The sequence below is a fragment of the Lygodium microphyllum genome, chromosome 19, assembly GCF_053477565.2.
Source record: "Lygodium microphyllum isolate KBCC chromosome 19, Lygodium_microphyllum_v1.1.10, whole genome shotgun sequence".
NCBI classification, from domain to species: domain Eukaryota; kingdom Viridiplantae; phylum Streptophyta; class Polypodiopsida; order Schizaeales; family Lygodiaceae; genus Lygodium; species Lygodium microphyllum.
Window position 1 is genome coordinate 47,272,756 of NC_141153.1, and position 17,735 is coordinate 47,290,490.

At 43.0% G+C, this 17,735-nt stretch overlaps 1 protein-coding gene across 1 annotated transcript in view; it reads left to right on the forward strand.

Moving 5' to 3' along the window:
- Nucleotides 1–17,735, forward strand: part of LOC148019832 (intraflagellar transport protein 172-like) — a 324,662-nt gene that overhangs the window by 23,514 nt on the left and 283,413 nt on the right. Inside the window, exon 5 of the mRNA XM_087700018.1 lies at nt 11,443–11,573. Coding sequence (XP_087556144.1) covers nt 11,443–11,573 — 131 coding nt within the window. The remainder of the gene's footprint in view (nt 1–11,442; nt 11,574–17,735) is intronic.

Below are 17,735 nucleotides of genomic sequence, written 5' to 3' on the forward strand. Positions count from 1 at the left end.
CAATGATGGCATTCAACATCTTTGCCATGTGATTTACTTCGTCCCTTGCCATCATATTTTCCCTTTTGCTGTGATCTGCCCCTAGTATGCAAAGCACTGGAAGACTTACTGGATGCATTGTTCTGCCGATTCATCTCTTCCATAAGTAGAGCATTCTCTATATCAACATACAAAAGGATCACATTAGAATTGCTTAGCAGTCCTGAATGTATCCCAACTCTCTGGTAGAGTGCAAAGCAAGAAAGTAGCCTTAAATTCCTCATCAATCATGAACTTCAAGGCAACCGGTTGGCTGAAAATGGAGTTAAATTCACTCAAGTGAGTAGACATTGTTGTACCTTCTTTCATACGCAAATCCATAAGCTTTTTCAGCCAATACACTTTACTTGCAACGCTCTTTTGTGCATACAGTTCTTCCAGTCTAGTCCATATAGCATATGCAGAATCCAAACCTTCAATGTTGAAGAGCAAGGCATCAGAAATCGATAGCTCTATGGTTGAGCGTGCAAGCTCATTCAACTCATCCCAATCGTCCTGATCCATGTCCGCAGGCTTTGCCCCTTTAGTTTTGATCGGCTTTGCCTGCTTCTTTTGTAACAGGATATTGTAGCAGTATTTTTGCCACACTGCAAAATTATGTGCACCTTCAAGCTTCTTTATATGCATCAAATTACTGCTGTCATTGCTGCCAGCCATGGTTTTCAGCTCAAAAGTGACAAAAAAAAAACCAGTAAATGGAGGCCCAAATTGTCACCCAAGTGACCAAGGTACAAACAAGTACCAATCAGCAATAAATGACCACGCAGAAGTACAGATTTCAGATCTATAATTCAGTTTTCAGAAGCACCAAACCAAGTGCTACAGCATTATCCAACTGATTACAGCTGTTCCAAAGGGCTTGTGCATCACATTACATGAGAAATCCCAAAATTCCAGCTGCAATTTCTGTTGTACGTGTATCCACGGGCATAAAATTTGACACGAACGGTCAAAAGCCCCAAAATTTTGTGCTCAAAAGCGTCAAACACACATCCGCATTTCCTCTGTCATTCATAGGATTGTCCAATTTTGCCAAAATAGAGCAATTTCAGCAAAACCCCCAAATTTCACCAAGTGTTGATGTCCAAATTGCGCGGAATTCAACCTGCATGTACATAAAATGACCAAAAACTGCACAAATTTTGCCCAAATTGCAAAAGCCCCAAATTGCACGGGGTCCAATGTGCCTCAATGTCGAGAAATTGGATTAATTTCAGCCCAATTTGTGCATGTACATGAAAAGCCCCAAATGTCGGGGACAAAATGTCACAAATTCCTGCAATTTTTGAGACAAATTTGCTTGTCCTGTATCAAATTTCCCAAATCTGGGAGAAGCCCCAAATTTCTGGGCTAAATGTTGAGAAATTTCACTCAGATGAGCAAAATTTCAATAATTTTGGCGAAATCCCCAATTCAAATGTGCACAATGTTTGTAATTCCGACGCAGATGCCTCAGTTTTTCATGAATAGTGCTCAGTCTGGCAAAGCCCCAACTTTCTGGGCCAAAATTGCACAAATTTGATGTTTTGTGCTTGCACGCACGAACCCCGGTTAGAGGAAGGAGTTTGAGAAAAATATTTTTTTTTTGAAAAAAAAATGTTTCGAATGACGGGTCCGTTGACCCGTCAAGCCTCCCTGTCGCGCGCTTGCCCGCTGGTCCCGTCACGCGTCGCGTGCCCCGTCAGGCCTGTCGCAGGTCAAACGTAGCCTCGTCACGCGACGACTGCTGCCCACTACTTGTCATGTCACGTTTGCCCGATGACGAGTGGCCTCACTGCCACCTCAAGGCAGCGCGACTACAGTTCCGCCACATTCGCCCGATGATGAATGGTGTTGGCGCAGAGCTGGAGCCTGGCCCTCGCACACTCTCCATATCTTGTCCGCTTTCTGTAGCTCACGAGTGCCTCAGCTTGACTTACGATCGACTGCAGCACGCTTAGCACCTTACGCTCTGATACCAATTTGAAGGAATTGATTAGGAACAGAGATAGAGGTAGACAGACCTTACGCTCAGTGAGGGAGACAGAGTGCGAGTGTGCAAAGTAGAGGGTGAACACGTTTTTCGGTACAATGACGGGTGTACCACTTTAGGTTTTAGATAGATATATGTATGAAAGTACAATGTGCTAAGGGTGTGTTCACACCCGTGCACATATAAAAGGCACGATGGCCCTTTATTCCCAACAGTTGGAGCACAATCCAACCATAATGGGCAGGCAAAGCAACCGTACACCTAATGGTGGTCGTACGGGATGCAAGAGGAAATGTCTCTTCATAATCAATGCCCTTCTTTTGCGCATATCCTTTTGCCACAAGCCTGGCTTTGTACTTATCAATGGATCCATCTACTTTTGTTTTCAGCTTATAGACCCATTTAGTACCAATAGCTTTCTTTCCAACATGCAATATATCTAAATCCCATGTTTGATTCTTCATGATAGAATCGAATTCATCTTGCATTGTTGCCATCCATTGCACACTTTGTTGTGCATCCTCAAAAGAATCAGGTGTTGAGAAACCCTTCACCCTTCACCCGCAGTTTGCGTTTTTTGCGTTTTTGCGTTTTGCGTTTAGGGTTTGCAGCCCCAAAAAGGGGCGCCACTGTCTCATTCATTCACTACGGCTGATTCATTCAGTCTGTCACCTCTTTTCTCCAGCCTCTCCACTACCCTCACACCCCTTCAGGAGGACATTGCGGTTCGTGGTTCGTGGCTGTCTTTATCATCTTCCTTGTGCTATGGCACGCTTGTTTCCTTTTATCACATTTACTCCATGATTTGGAACTTCATCATTCCATTCATTAGAGTTTCTTCTCTCTTCTCTTCTCTTCTCCATGTTTGTCGAGTTCACTTCGTGTTCCTCCCCGCCAACCCTACTGTCTCGCTGGTACGTCATCTTTTGACATCAGGCTCCTCAGCATCAACTGTGTTTGTTGCCATAACAAACTCCATTGTATTAGCGTGATTATGCAGACGTGCTTGTCTTCTAGTACAATCAGCAAGAGGAGCATCCAATTGACTATCTTTTAAAGTTTGTAAGTACCATCTAGGCATTTGCCTAGCCTCCTGATTATGTATATGCTTTTGATGAACCTCAAGTTCAGAATCTTGCTGAATATTTAAATCAACCATAGGCCGAATTTCTACATTGTTTAATGGAGTAGTTGGCTGAAAATTTTGTTCATTTAATGAAACTCCACCTGTATCACCAAAAGAAATAGACAGCAGCCCTTCAAACACATCATTTGCAGCTTGATATGTGTCAAGACCAACAAGAGATAATTTTGATTTTTCATAAAAAAAATCACATCCCTACTTGACAAAAACTTTCTTGGAAATAGGATCGCACAATCTGTACCCTTGGCTCTCAGTGCTATACCCCACAAATATGGAGTTGATAGCCTTATTGTCCAGCTTCTTTCTCAATACTTTGGGAATATGAGTATATGCAAGACACCCAAAAGTATGAAAGTGACCAACTGAAGGTTTACAGCTATTGCAAGCCTCAAAAGGCGTGACATTTTTCAATGCCTTTGTAGGACACCTATTCAAAGCATGACAAGCATACATAACTGCTTCCATCCAAAAAGCATATGGAAATTTTTTAGCTTTCAGCATACATCTGGCCATCTCCATGAGCGATTGATTCTTTCTTTCTGTAACCCCGTTTGTCTGTGGAGTGTATGTGATATTATATTGATGTGCAATGCCTTTTTGCTTAAAGAAATTATTCAGCAAAGAAGATATGTATTCCCCCCCTTGGTCCAAATGGAGAGTCTTAATTCGACAACTAGATTTATTTTCCACGTGCAATAAAAGAAAAAAATGCATCATACACTTTTGACTTTTTCACCAATGAATAAACCCAACAAAAGCGAGTAAAGTCATCAATCTCTCCAACACCTCTAACAAGATAAGATGCATTATTGGCACATTGCATAGATTTTCCAATAGGAGCTACGACAATAGAGGTAAACAAATCCTTGTGGGATGTAATGTGCTTAGAAGCACCACTGTCAAAGAACCAAGTGCTAGCATCCTCTGTAGAGATGAATGCTTTATCTGCCCAAGAAGAATCATAACTGCAAGTGTAAAAATAGTAGTCACGCTTGACAACAAATGATGCGGACTCTGTAGCAGTAGCAATAGAAAATGCATTGAAAACAAACATCCCAAACTCCTTTTTTTCCTTGGCAATGTGTTTCTTGCATTCTGTGATGTAGTGACTTGGCTTTTTACAATAATGGCCCTTGCCCTTCTTGGCTTGCGTGCCCCTTGCTTCTTGTCGTTCTGTGAAGTGCTAGAACTTCTAGAACTCTGCGGAGCATTCCTAGACTGATTGCCCTTGCCCTTTTGTCTTGCCATGAAAGCTAGTTCTTAGGCTACAACTTTCACCCCACTGTTCTTCCTTGTTTGCTCTTCTTCCAGTAGCAAACTAACCAATTGAAGAAAGGTAAGCGGATGTGGAGAAATTCTCATTGTGAAATTCAATGCTGTGTGAAAGGCCAAATAAAAAGGTGGCAAGGAATACAAAGTAGTAGAGATCATCTGTGCATCAGAATAATACTCATCTACATTCATCAACTGCTCACACAAGTCCTGAATTTTGTTAAGATGATCCTCTATAGCATCACCTTCCTCCATCTTCACATTTTTAAGCTCATTTTTCAAGAAAGAAATGCGTCTCATTTTTTCTAGCAAACATTTGCTCAAGTGTAAGCCATGCTACTCGTGAAGAAGTAGCAGACCGTATATGCGGGATTATGGACCATTGAACTGTTAATGCAATAAGTGACAATGCTTGGGCATCTGGAGTGTCCTGAGACTTCTGTGTAGCTGCTCTTTGGGGAAGTGGCTGAGCTGGAGCTGGCCACTGACCACGTCCTTCTTGGGGAGGAGTTGCAGGAGCCACAACTCGAGGACAGACTTCTTCACCACTAACATACTCCCAAAGATTTTTAGCAACAAGCACAATCTTCATCATGAAGGACCATAGAGATTAGTTGGAATCTTGTGTTAGGAGGAGAGCAAATACAATAGAAGAAATTGCAAGCTTGACAAAGGTTGAGACTAGTCCACCCTGCACGGACTTGTAGGTATGGCTACCATGCATGACCTTTGGATGAGGTTAAATTGTTTCTATCATTAGTGTAAGTCATGCATGCATCCATTGCTCCCCATTGTACTTGATCTTATCTTCAAATTTTGTTTTTGAGACCCATAGGTCTACTCATCCACTTGGAAGAGAGAGAGAGAGAGAGAGAGAGAGAGAGAGAGAGAGAGAGAGAGAGAGAGAGAGACTTGGATGTAGAGACATGGAGGGAATTGAGGCCTTAATTTCCAAATTATCATTTGAAATTCATGCAATTGACAAGGATTTCAGATACCAGGCCATCCATTGTGAATTGGGGCAACATTTGGCTAGTTGGTGGTTCCATTTGTACAATCCTTGGGTGAAAATCAAGGGGCAATTGGCCCAAATTGATTGCTGATTATATGTACAGCAAGGGGCTTTTGGATTAGCAAAGGAAATTGTGGAATCTCAACTTGTACTCAATCCATTAGCAATTGAAGTTAAAGAAATACTGAAAGAGGTGGCCAATTTGGGGCCAACCGGGTATTTTTTGTCCAAGATTATTAAGGTAAATTGTACATTTCAATTTATGTTTATTTGCTAATTGCTGTAATTAAGTGCTTAATCAAGGAATTACCACCCTTTCCAAGAAGAAAGGTTGGTTTCACCTTCCACTCCTTTGGCTTCACAATCTGCTCTACTGAGAGGCAAAAGGTGTTGCCCAAGTGCTATCCATTTTCCCTCCCTTAGATGGCTGCACGTACACCGACTCTAATGAGGGCATCAAGGATATAGAGGGCTCTCCTCCAAACCTCCTTAGCCCGTGGGCAATCTCAAAAGCAATGCCTTTGAGTCTCCTCATTCTCCCCACATCTAGCGCAAGGAATAGGGTCTCTACCATAGCCAAGCTATATACCAACTGCTAAATTCCTGTGTGCTAGTAACCAAAGAAAGAGTGAAATCTTTATTCGCCTAAAGCTGTCCTCTAGTCTCCTCCAGAAATGTTCTAGGAAAGATTGTGATATACCTTGGAAAGTCCAGTGCAGCTGGCACCACTCCGGTCGTGCTCATTTATATTCTCCTCCCCAACCTATTGGTATAGCCAAAGAAGGGGAAATCTTGAGAAATCTCTGTAAATGGATCTATTATCTCTCCATACCCACTCCCCAAGATCCCACTAAAGTCTCTGCAGCGACCTCCTCCTATGTGTCCAATGTCTCCATCCATCTTCCATACAAGTTTGAGGGTCTAGGTCTAAGTATCAAGTCCTATGAAAATGAGCCACAATTCCAATCCTTTGTTGAGAGCATTCTCTGAACTCTCTAACTAATCTAGATTCTCTTGCCTAAGTTTGCCATCCATCTCTCTTGAGAAAGTAAACACACTCTCTCCACTGGTGGCTACCACTGCAAGAAGAATCTCTCCTCTAGTAAAGAGCCCTATTCATGCCTAATCTGTCATTGTGTCATTTCTCCCTTCAAGAGGTACCACCTCCCTAATGCTCTCCATTATATCTCTGGCCCCCCTGATACCTCAAAGTCTCTGTCTTTGTGTATGGGCTGGCACCTTTAGAAAGGCCAACCACTCTCCCACTATAGAAGCTACTTGTGCCAAGAACCTCCCCCAAGATAGGAGGGTTCTCTCTTCAATGGTGTGGCCTCTCTTTGTCTTGAGTAGCTGATTAAAAAGAAGTGGCTACCTCAACTTCACTTCAACACTCCATTGGGTCAATCTGATGAAGTCCTGTAGATACTGATCTCCATGCATGTATAGTAGATGCAACAAATCTGACCTCAAAACTATTCCCATGCCTTGTAGCTTGGATATGCTGAAATAGCCAATTTATGCTAGGCTGCCACGACTCTCCACGAGTGGGAACAACGATCTCTAATCTCCAAAATAGTAGCTTCTTCTATGGCTCCTCACCCAAAAAGAGGCCCCTAACAATGAGCTTTACCATTAGTGCTCTACTCTAACTATTTGGGTCAATAACCCCCAAATCACCCCTTGATCTAGGCTGGATCGTAACATCCTCGCAGGACTACCATCTCCATCCGAACAAAGGAAATTCCTGTTGAGTCACTCCACTTGGCCAATGCATGACCTAGGAAGGCCCAAGAAGAAGCTATGTACCACATGGTGGAGAACCTAATTTGCAACTACCACCCTGCCTGTTAGTGATAGTCTTGTTGTGCTCCAATATAATAGCTTTTATATTATGCTAAGTAATAAGGGTGTCAACTGCTGGCCTGAAGAAATATCAATGCATGCATTGCAACCCAGGTATCTCACAGAAGTTCCACGGGAGACCCAACTGAAACTCTCGTGTGGTTTACAGTCTATCTGCCAAGTACCACAAATCCAAAATCAATGGGATTTGTGCCAATTACTAAGAGCTCGTGATGCTCTACAAAAGACTTCCATAGTAGCTTCAAAGGTCCTTAAAGTTCTCCTTATCCCCATGTAGATAGATAGATGTGTCATCTAAGAACTTTGTTAGCCTGCCTATGTTAGTCATGTTAGCCTGTCATCTCTTGCTTGTGAGCTCTTGTTAGAGTTTGACGGAGACATTGGAGCTCAGGTAGTTTTAGGTGCATTTCCTTCTGTTGTCAACTTCCTGTGTGCATTTCTAAGCTAGTTTCTGCTTTCCACTGTATGCCTCTACCTACCGGACATTGCCATTGTCATCTGGGACTTCTGTGGCCCTCCCTTTTTTTCTGGCATTTTCCTCAGTGGCCAAGGATGCTACCATTTGCATTATAAGCTGACAGGACGATGCATAGTGCAATGACATGTTTTATGCCTGCTGAATTGACATATGGTCATAAACCCAATTTGCTGATTGAGGAGATGGTTGCTACATAGAGTGTGTTGCCTTGGCAATAAGGGTTAAATAGAGAGGAATTATTGACTCTATGCATTAGAGAATTGGAGAGAAGGCCAAAAGACATTGAGGTAGCAATTTCCAAGTTGCAGGCAACAAGGCTTTAGAACAAGAAGAGATTTTGTTGGGTATTTGACTCACGCCTTACTTACGCCTACGCTCATATGGGAGTGTCGGTGATCAGTAGGACACTGGGGCACTTTTTACTCTCGGTAGGAGAGGTTTTTTCCCCCAGACTTATGGTCTTATTGTCGTATGTACTTATTTGCTTATGTTACACACATTTGGGCACTTAGTGTATGTCGGGTGTGAACACCCCCTACAACCCTAAGGTTTAAGGGTTGTACTTTGTACTTTCAGGTTACACTCATTCAGTCTATTCTCTTGGGTGTCGTGCTTCAACTCTGTCTCTCACTCTCACACTGTCTACTGAATCCCAGCTGTACCTCGATCCTCTGTTCTCACATTTGGTATCAGAGCTCAGCTCAGCTTCAGCCTGCAGTCTGGTGTCTGCAGTCCACGCCAGTTCCGCTCCAGCACGTTCGCCAGTCGCCACCAGTCTGAAGGGCGACGCCAGCTCCAGCCCATGTCAGCAGTTAGTCTGCCTGTCGTTAGTCTCGCCAACAGTCAGTTTCGTCAGCACTGAGGCGCGCTGTTTACCAGTGCGCTGTTCCTCTGTGCGCAGCCTTCGTTCGACTGTCCGCCTGTCGTCCGCCCGTCGGAAATTTTGGGGCTTTTGTGTATTTTGTGGACAGTGGCATTTGCACTGCTGGTACAGTCACAGAAAGACTGTTTTGACAGAAATTTTGGCAAAAATTTTGGGGATTTTGAGATAACAGTGTTGCAGTGCACTGTTTACACCTTGGGAAGCATGCATTAAAAGATAGTTTTTTGACAGAGTACGCCCTTGCACATTAATTGCAGAAGCGTGTTTGCTGCAATTTCTAGAAATTTGCAAGTTTCCAGTTCATACTGCTTTGACATTGCTCATTTTGTCTTTGGAAATTTGTCATCATGGCAAATCAGGGAGGTGATGTTTTTACGTATGTATCCAAGCACACAGCTAGGATGCTAGACAGCTACCTAGATGGTATTTGCACACTATGCAAGATAGTCCTTTGGATGCACCCATGGCTGGTCGTACTAGAAGGCAAACTCGTTTGCATGATTTAGCACATACCATGGAGTTTATTATGGCAGCAAGTACTTTTGATAATGAAGAGCCTGAATGTTATGAGGATGCACAACACAGTGTGCATTGGATGGCAGCTATGCAAGCTGAATTAGATTCTATTACTAAGAATCAAACTTGGGATTTGGTGTCCTTGCCATTTGGGAAGAAAGCCATTGGAACGAAATGGGTCTACAAATTGAAAAGGAAAGCAGATGGATCCATTGATAAATACAAGGCACGGCTGGTAGCTAAAGGCTACGCACAGAAAAAGGGCATTGATTATGAGGAGACATTTGCTCCTACTTCCCGTATGACGACCATCAGGTCTATGATTGCTTTGGCTGCACATTATGGTTGGACAGTACATTAGCTAGATATCAAGACTTTATTTTTACATGGGGAACTTCAGGAGGAAGTTTATGTACAGCAGCCCATTGGTTTTGCAGTTGAAGGCTCAGAACATTTGGTATGCAAGCTCAAAAAGGCACTATATGGTTTGAAACAAGCTGCTAGAGCTTGGTATGAAAAGATAGATGCTTTCTTGCTTGGTCAGGGGTTTCTAAACAGCTCATCTAAGTCTACCCTTTACGTATGTAAAGAAGAAGGATCTATGCTGATTTTATGTCTTTATGTTGATGACCTTTTGCTCACTGGAACACATGCTGATCAGATTTCAGCATTCAAACAAAATTTGCAGCAAAGCACTACTCGTTATGTTTCTCTTGACTCCAAATTGGTTCTCAACCATAGGACTATATGATCATGCCGGACCATTTATCTTGAGTATTTAGTCTAGTGGGAGAACCAACGGGAGGTGGAGGCCACTTGAGAGTCAATACATTCATTGAAGAGTTGTTTTTCCCACTTCATTCTCAGGGATATTATTGAGGACAACAATCTTTCATAAGTGGGAAAGTGTAACATCCTTGGATATATGGATAGGTGGTAGTAGCATTGGTAACAATGCCCATGAAATGACCTAGTGTGAATGCACTAAGGGCACTTCAAGGTTGGGGCAGGCAAGTTCAATTATAGGACTCAAGGCCCAGTTGTGCACATCATTGTGTGATCAACACTCTTAAACTCTTGGCCCGTAGGCTGATGTGCTCGTACATTGGGATGGTGTGGGCCAATGGTATGGGACATCAGCTCTTTGGACGTGGTTGTGATCCAATGTGCTGCTATCTTCCAGCCCTTAGGGGTGAGCCCGTTTGGGTTTGTGGCTAGGAGATGAGTTTGATGTTCAAATCTTGAATGTTGGTGGATATACCTTGTGTTATGGCTTGTGTCAGGTCGGATACTGGCGTTTCACTATGGTCAACCTCTGGCCATGCTCCATGCTGGATGGTAGCTAAGAAAAGGTATCACCTTGCCCATTGCTAAGAGGAAAGTCTAGGAACCCTTTAGAGAGCTGACAGAGGTTTCAAATTGTCACAGGAACTTCTCACCTGTAATCGGATGCAAAAGGGAGTGGGAAGTTCTATAGACATAATTGACAGCAGTTCCAGAAGGGTCACTAAACTTTTATGATGGTGCAAGACTGCAAAGGAAGGAGAATTTGGAACGCATAAAGCTTATCTGAGTTCTTAAGTAGCGATGCTTATATCCAAATGTGTAACATACAGTTACTTGTCCATACACTCTACACATTACCCATGTTTTTACTACTGAAACCATCAATGCTCTATACCTCCCTTAACTTTCTTACATGTAGATTGAAGGCAGACAGCAGATCTGCCACTTGTTTTTCTAAGTGAAGTATTGCCATTTTCCTGACTCATTATTTAGTTGTAATGCTCTACTTTGACATATCCAGTCTGCGCTATAGAACCTATTTTGAAATAGTCTTATCTAGTGTGAGATTCTATTTTTAGTTATACTAAAATGAAGTCTCCAGTATATTCACTTTGGAAAAAATCTTATCCAAGCATGTGATACTGCTGAGCATGAAATTGAAGTTCATGCTTCCAAATCTCTATTGTGATTTAGGGAGCCAGTCCTGGTTTTTACTGCAGTTAATCTACTGAATTTGTGTGAAAAGAAATCAGATTTGAGCAAAAGAGGGGTTGGATTATGTTGTACATCAGTCCCAAGGTGAACATAAACATTCTGTAGGTTGTGCTCTACATGTTGCTCTCTCTACCTCATCACTTGTGGTGCTCCTTAATCTGTCTCATTACCAGTGATGAATAGGTTTGATGCTTAAACACACATTGTTTCAGTTGTTATTGAATTTTTTTAATATTAAGGAGGTAAGTCTTTGATAATGCAGGTAGGACAGCTACGCACGAATAGGACAGCGACACTGTATGATCATGGAGCATGTAGCCCTGTTGTAAGCCTTGCTTGCAGTCCTGATGCTAGCACGTGCTTAGTTGGGCATTTAGACGGCTCAATTTTTTGGTGAGCGTGCTATTGCATGTGCTTGATGCTCACCTGTTCTGATTATTTTCTTACCAGATTGTTTACTCTAAGCAACAACTTTTGATTTCAGAATGCTTTTTTAATTGAGAGAGGGGTTGAAAGTTTGAAAACAGATGTGCAGACCTGATCAGTTGACTTGAGATGTTGTTATATTCTTTGCAATTCATTGTGCGATAAGGATGTCTTCAAGTGTGGATGAAGTCATGTTTCTTTCTCGTACTCGTAGTTGAACTTGTTCACCACTTCTAATTTGTGGGTAAGTGTTGAGATGTCAGCCCTATACATGCATGTCTTGTACTACGTGTTCTTGAGTGGTCATATTATATTCAATCCATGGAATAGATTGAACTTGTGAAATGAGTAGAATAAGTGGAGGTGGGGGATAAAGGATGTGTACAAGGGGAATACGTGTAGGGATGGGAGGGATAGGGTGACTATGCATAGCCGAGAGGGAGGGGGAGATGTTGTTTTGCGAAGTAGGTGGCATCTTGTCTTGCAAGAATGGTGAGGTAGAGGGCTGCTGTTTGGATGGCTGTGGATCCTTAGCAATATCAGGGTGCTGAGTAGAGGCCCCCAATAAGAAGTCTCCATGTGAAAACTTTCCCTTGATAGGGAAGCTTACACTTTCATGGATGAATTAACGCATCACGCCACTTAGCTTCACTGTCATGAACAGACCAAACTTTATTTGCTTTCTTAGTGATCCGATTTGATTGGCTGACCATTTCAGGATGTCTTTTAGTTTCACAAAAGGCTAATCCAATTGCAGCGACAAGGACTAAAAAGACGGCAAGGGAGAGTGCCTCTCCGATGTGGGTCTTCCAAGGTCGACCAAATCAGCCTGTAACCTCAAGGCACTTGGAAATACAGAGGAATATGGCAGAAAAAATAAACCCTAGACTGAACTGGAATAATAGTGTCTTGAATAGTCTTCAAATCCAATCTAGCCATCCTATTACATTTATTGCTTTGCAATTGCTTGCCAGGCCAATTTAGCATCAACTTGCAATTCTTTGGATGATCTACAAGGTTCCTGGTGTGATTACACATGATGGAATCATATTCCACCTGCATAATGTCCATCCACATTGGATCTTCCACAGTGTCTTCAAGGCTTCCAAGAACTTGTACTTTCTCCAACATTGCCATCAATGCATAGTTGACCAATCGTGCGTGAGCCCTCTTTTGCTTCTTTATGCTCTTGGATCCAGTTGGTACATCTGGAAATTCTAAAATTGTTGGTGGATCCTTGCTATTCAAGAGGTGCACTCCTTGACCTCTATCTCAGTAATATTTGCCTCCATACAATTTTCCCATTTAGGCTTCACCTGTTCATGACCATACCTAAAAAATAATGACAAACAGCATGAACTTGATTAGTGAGAATTTTTGGTGGACCCAACAAAGATTTATAGTACTCTAGACACATTTGAATTATAGATGACACTTAGTTGACTAGAACACCTTGCGTAACCAACAAGTGCACAATATGCTTGCATCTATATCTTTGGTGAAGATGATAAAAAAATTGATGAGTTTGGAAATTTTTTACATACAAAGCATCTAACTGGGCCAACAATTTATATTTTGCATATTGCTCATCATGAAGAGCCTAGACTCTACATTTCAACCATTTTGAATAGGTGGTCAATTCATTAGATGTGTCCCCAACACATTGCAAAGTCATAAAATGTTCCTATAATTTGGTTTTGAATGCAGATACTTGCTAAATCCCATATAACCTACACAAAGCACAAGCATTGTCCTAGAAAATTGGTCATGCATCCATACCCTCAAATAGGACCTAGCTGGCAAATGAAGCAATCAATTATTGGATATACTTGGCGAACTGATCATGCATTAAGAAATATTGATTGAATCGTAAGGGCAAACGAGCGAGTAGTGCCTTAGAACACCTTGCGTAACCAACAAGTGCACAATATGCTTGCACGTGTATCTTTGGTGAAGATGATAAAAAAATTGATGAGTTTGGAAATTTTTATCATACAAAGCATCTAACTGGGCCAACAATTTATATTTGGCATATTGCTCATCATGAAGAGCCTAGACTCTACATTTCAACCATTTTGAATAGGTGGTCAATTCATTAGATGTGTCCCCAACACATTGCAAAATCATAAAATATTCCTATAATTTGGTTTTGAATGCAGATACTTGCTAAATCCCATATAACCTACACAAAGCACAAGCATTGTCCTAGAAAATTGGTCATGCATCCATACCCTCAAATAGGACCTAGTTGGCAAATGAAGCAATCAATTATTGGATATACTTGTTGGGTATTTGACTCACGCCTCACTTACGCCTACGCTCATATGGGAGTGTCAGTTTTTACTCTCGGTAGGAGAGGTTTTTTCCCCCAGACTTATAGTCTTATTTTCGTATGTGCTTATGTGCTTATGTTACACACTTATGGGCACTTACCGTGTTCGGGTGTGAACACCCCCTACAACCCTAAGGTTTAAGGGTTGTACTTTGTACTTTCATTCCACACTCTTTCAGTCTATTCGATTGGGTGTCGTGCTTCACTCTGTCTCTCACACTCTCGCACTGTCTACTGCACTCTCAGCTGCACCTCGATCCTCTCACCCCCTCACATTTGGTATCAGAGTTCAGCTCTGAGCTCAGCTCCTGTCTGCAGTGTGCAGTCCCGACCGCACCCGAGCCACCTGTACCAGCGCCCTGTACCTGCGTGCTGCCGCTGCACCTGCAGGTGCTGCCACCTCTGCCCAGCGTGTCCTCTGCCCTGTGTCTGCCCAGCGTGCCCCTTTGCCTGTCAGTCTGCCTGCGTAGCCTCCCTGCGCTGAGCTAGCCTGTGCTGTCAACTCCAGCTGCCAGCGCGCAGCTCCAGCCGCCAGTGCGCCACCTGTCTCCACCCGCCAGTCCTGGGGGCCGCCTCCTCTGCCCAGCGCGCGCCAGTCCTGCCTGCGCGTGTCACTGGCCTGCACGAGCCACCTGTTCGTAGGACGCCGCCTCCTGTACCTGCAGAAGCCCAGCCTGTTCCTGTGTGCAGACGTTGCCTCGGGATCCGTGCACATCGTCAGTCAGCTGCAATCATTCTGCAGAGGTAACATTTTGCATTTTTTATTTCAAACACAGGAGTTCGTGCAGCAGCAGGATCAGTTTTTTGCATTGGGACACGTGCCTGTGTTTGTGACAGAGACGCAGCAGAATCAATTTTCTGCATTGGGACACGTACCTGTGTCTGTGACAGAGACGCAGCAGGATCAGTTTTCTGCATTGGGACACGTGCTTGTGTCTATGACAGAGACACATTAAATGCACATTCTGGTGTATTTGTGACAGAAATTTTGGCAGAAATTTTGGGGATTTTGATATTACAGTGTTGCTGAGCACTGTTTGCACCTTGGGAAGCGTGCATTAAAGACAGTTTTTGACAGAGTACACCCTTGCACATTAATTGCAGAAGTGTGCTTGCTGCAATTTCTGGAAATTTGCAGATTTCCAGCCCTTACTGCTTTGACATTGCTCATTTGTCTTTGGAAATTTGTCATCATGGCAAATTAGGGAGGTGATGTATTTTCCTATGTATCCAAGGAAGACAGATTGGATGGAAATAATTATTCGCTATGGTCATTCATGATGAAGACTGTATTAGTGGCTAAGAATTTATGGGATTATGTCAGTGGAGAGGAAACTAGACCGGGAGTTGTAGCTCCCGTTACTCCTCCTCCTCTAGGGGCACGTGGACAACGGGGACCTCAGCCCGCTCCACCTCAACCACTTCCTCCAAGAACTGCAGCTCAAAAAGCTTGGGATACACAAGATGCACAGGCTTTGTCGCTGATTGCTTTGGCAATTCAGCGGTCCATTATCCCTCACATTCGTTCAGCATCTTCTTCACGAGATGCATGGCTGACTTTGGAGCATATGTTTGCAGGAAAGAATGCGACTCGAATCTCTTTCTTGAAGAAAGAGTTAGAGACTTTGAAGATGAATGAGGGTGATTCTATGCAAGATCACTTGAACAAGATTCAGGACTTGCGGGGCAGCTCATGAATGTAGATGAATACTTTTCGGATGCACAGTTGATATCCACCACCTTGAATTCCTTACCTCCTTCGTACTTGTCTTTTCATACTGCCTTGAACCTCACCATGAGGATTGCCGAGCACCCACTTACTTTTATTCAGCTGGTTAGTTTGCTTCTAGAGGAGGAGCAAACAAGGAAAAATAGTGGTGTGGATGCTCTAGTCTCTGAGCAGGCTTTTGGGGCAAGACAGAAAGGCAAAAACAACAAGGTGAAAAATGCTCCACAGAGTTCTGGTACATCTGGCACATCACAGAATTAGACACAAGGGGGCACACAAGCTAAAAAGGAAAAATGTCATTATTGTAAGAAGCCAGGCCACTATATCACTGAGTGCAGGAAGCGCATTGCCAGAGAGAAGAAAAAGGAGTCAGGAATGTCTGTTTCTACTACTCCTTCCACTGCTAGTGAGTCCGCGTCCTTTGTTGTAGACAGGGACTATTGTTTTTACACTTGCAGTTATGACATCTCTTGGGCTGATAGAGCACTTAGCTCTACAGAAGATGCGGACACTTGATTCTTTGACAGTGGTGCTTCTAGACATATTACATCTCGCAGAGATTTGTTTGCTTCAGTTAGTGCACCTCCCGTTGGGAAATTTGTACAGTGTGCCAATAATGCATCATACCCTGTTCGTGGTATTGGAGAGATTCAGCTCACAGCCATTGATGGCTCTATTCTCCGCCTGTAGGATGCTTTGTTTGTGCTTGGGATTAAGAAGAACTTGCTATCTATTTCTTCTTTGGCACATTATGGTTTGCAGGTCACATTTGATGATGACCGTTGCATGGTTAGAGATAAAGAACGCATGACTTTGGTCTTGACAGGATCTTTGTGTCATGGTTTATATGAGTTGGATGCTCTTTCAATAGATCACTCGGCATACTTGACATCCACTCTTACTCCTGCTATGATACAGGCGGAGTTATGGCATGCTCGTTTGGGGCATGTAAACTTTGGCAGCTTGATGCTTTTGCAGCGTACTTAGATGCTGGATGGCTTACCTCTCTTGGAGAGACCCCCTGAGCACTTATGCAAGGGATGCATTTTGGGGAAAATGCATCGTTTCTCATTTCCCCGTGATGTTGCTTTCAGAGCAACAACTTGATTGCAGTTGGTGCATTCAGATGTTTGTGGGCCTATGCAAACAATGTCATTGGGCGGTTGTTATTATTTTGTGACATTCATTGATGACTTCACACGTTTTTGCTGGGTCTATTGTTTGAAAAAGAAGTCAGAAGTGTATGATGCATTTTTGGCTCTCAGTGCACTTGTTGAAAATCAATCTGGATGCAAAATTAAGACTCTCCGTTCGGACCGAGGGGGGGAATACATGTCCTCTATGCTGAATTCTTTTTTGAAGCAGAAAGGCATAGTCCATCAGTACACTACTGCCTATACTCCACAGCAGAATGGGGTAGCAGAGAGGAAGAATCGGTCACTCATGGAGATGGCCAGATGTATGCTGAAGGCAAAGAGCTTGCCTCATAGTTTTTGGATGGAAGTAGTCATGTGTGCTTGCTATATTTTGAACAGATGCCCTACCAAAGCCTTGAAGACCATCACACCTTTTGAGGCTTGGAACAACCGTAACCCTTCTGTTGGCCACTTCCGTACCTTTGGGTGTCTTGGCTACGCCCATATTCCATAGGTACTTAGAAAAAAGTTGGACAACAAGGCTGTTAAGTGCATTTTTATGGGATATAGCAGTGAGAGCAAAGGCTACAGACTCTATGATCGCGTTACAAAGAAGGTTTTTGTGGGCAAGGATGTTGTTTTTGATGAAAAATCAGAATTATCCTTGGCTGGTTTGGACACATATCAGGCTGCCCCTGATGTTTTTGAAGGGCTGCTGCCCATTACTTTTGGTGATTCAGCTGGAGCTTTAGAAAATGAACCTAATGTTCAGCGAGCTGCTCCTATGGAAAGTGCAGAAATTCAGCCATTGGCTGATCGGAATATTCAGCATAATGCTGAAACTGAAATTCAGCAAGAACTTGCACACAGTCAGGAAGCTAGACAGTTACCTAGATGGTATTTGCAGACTATGCAAGATAGTCCTTTGGATG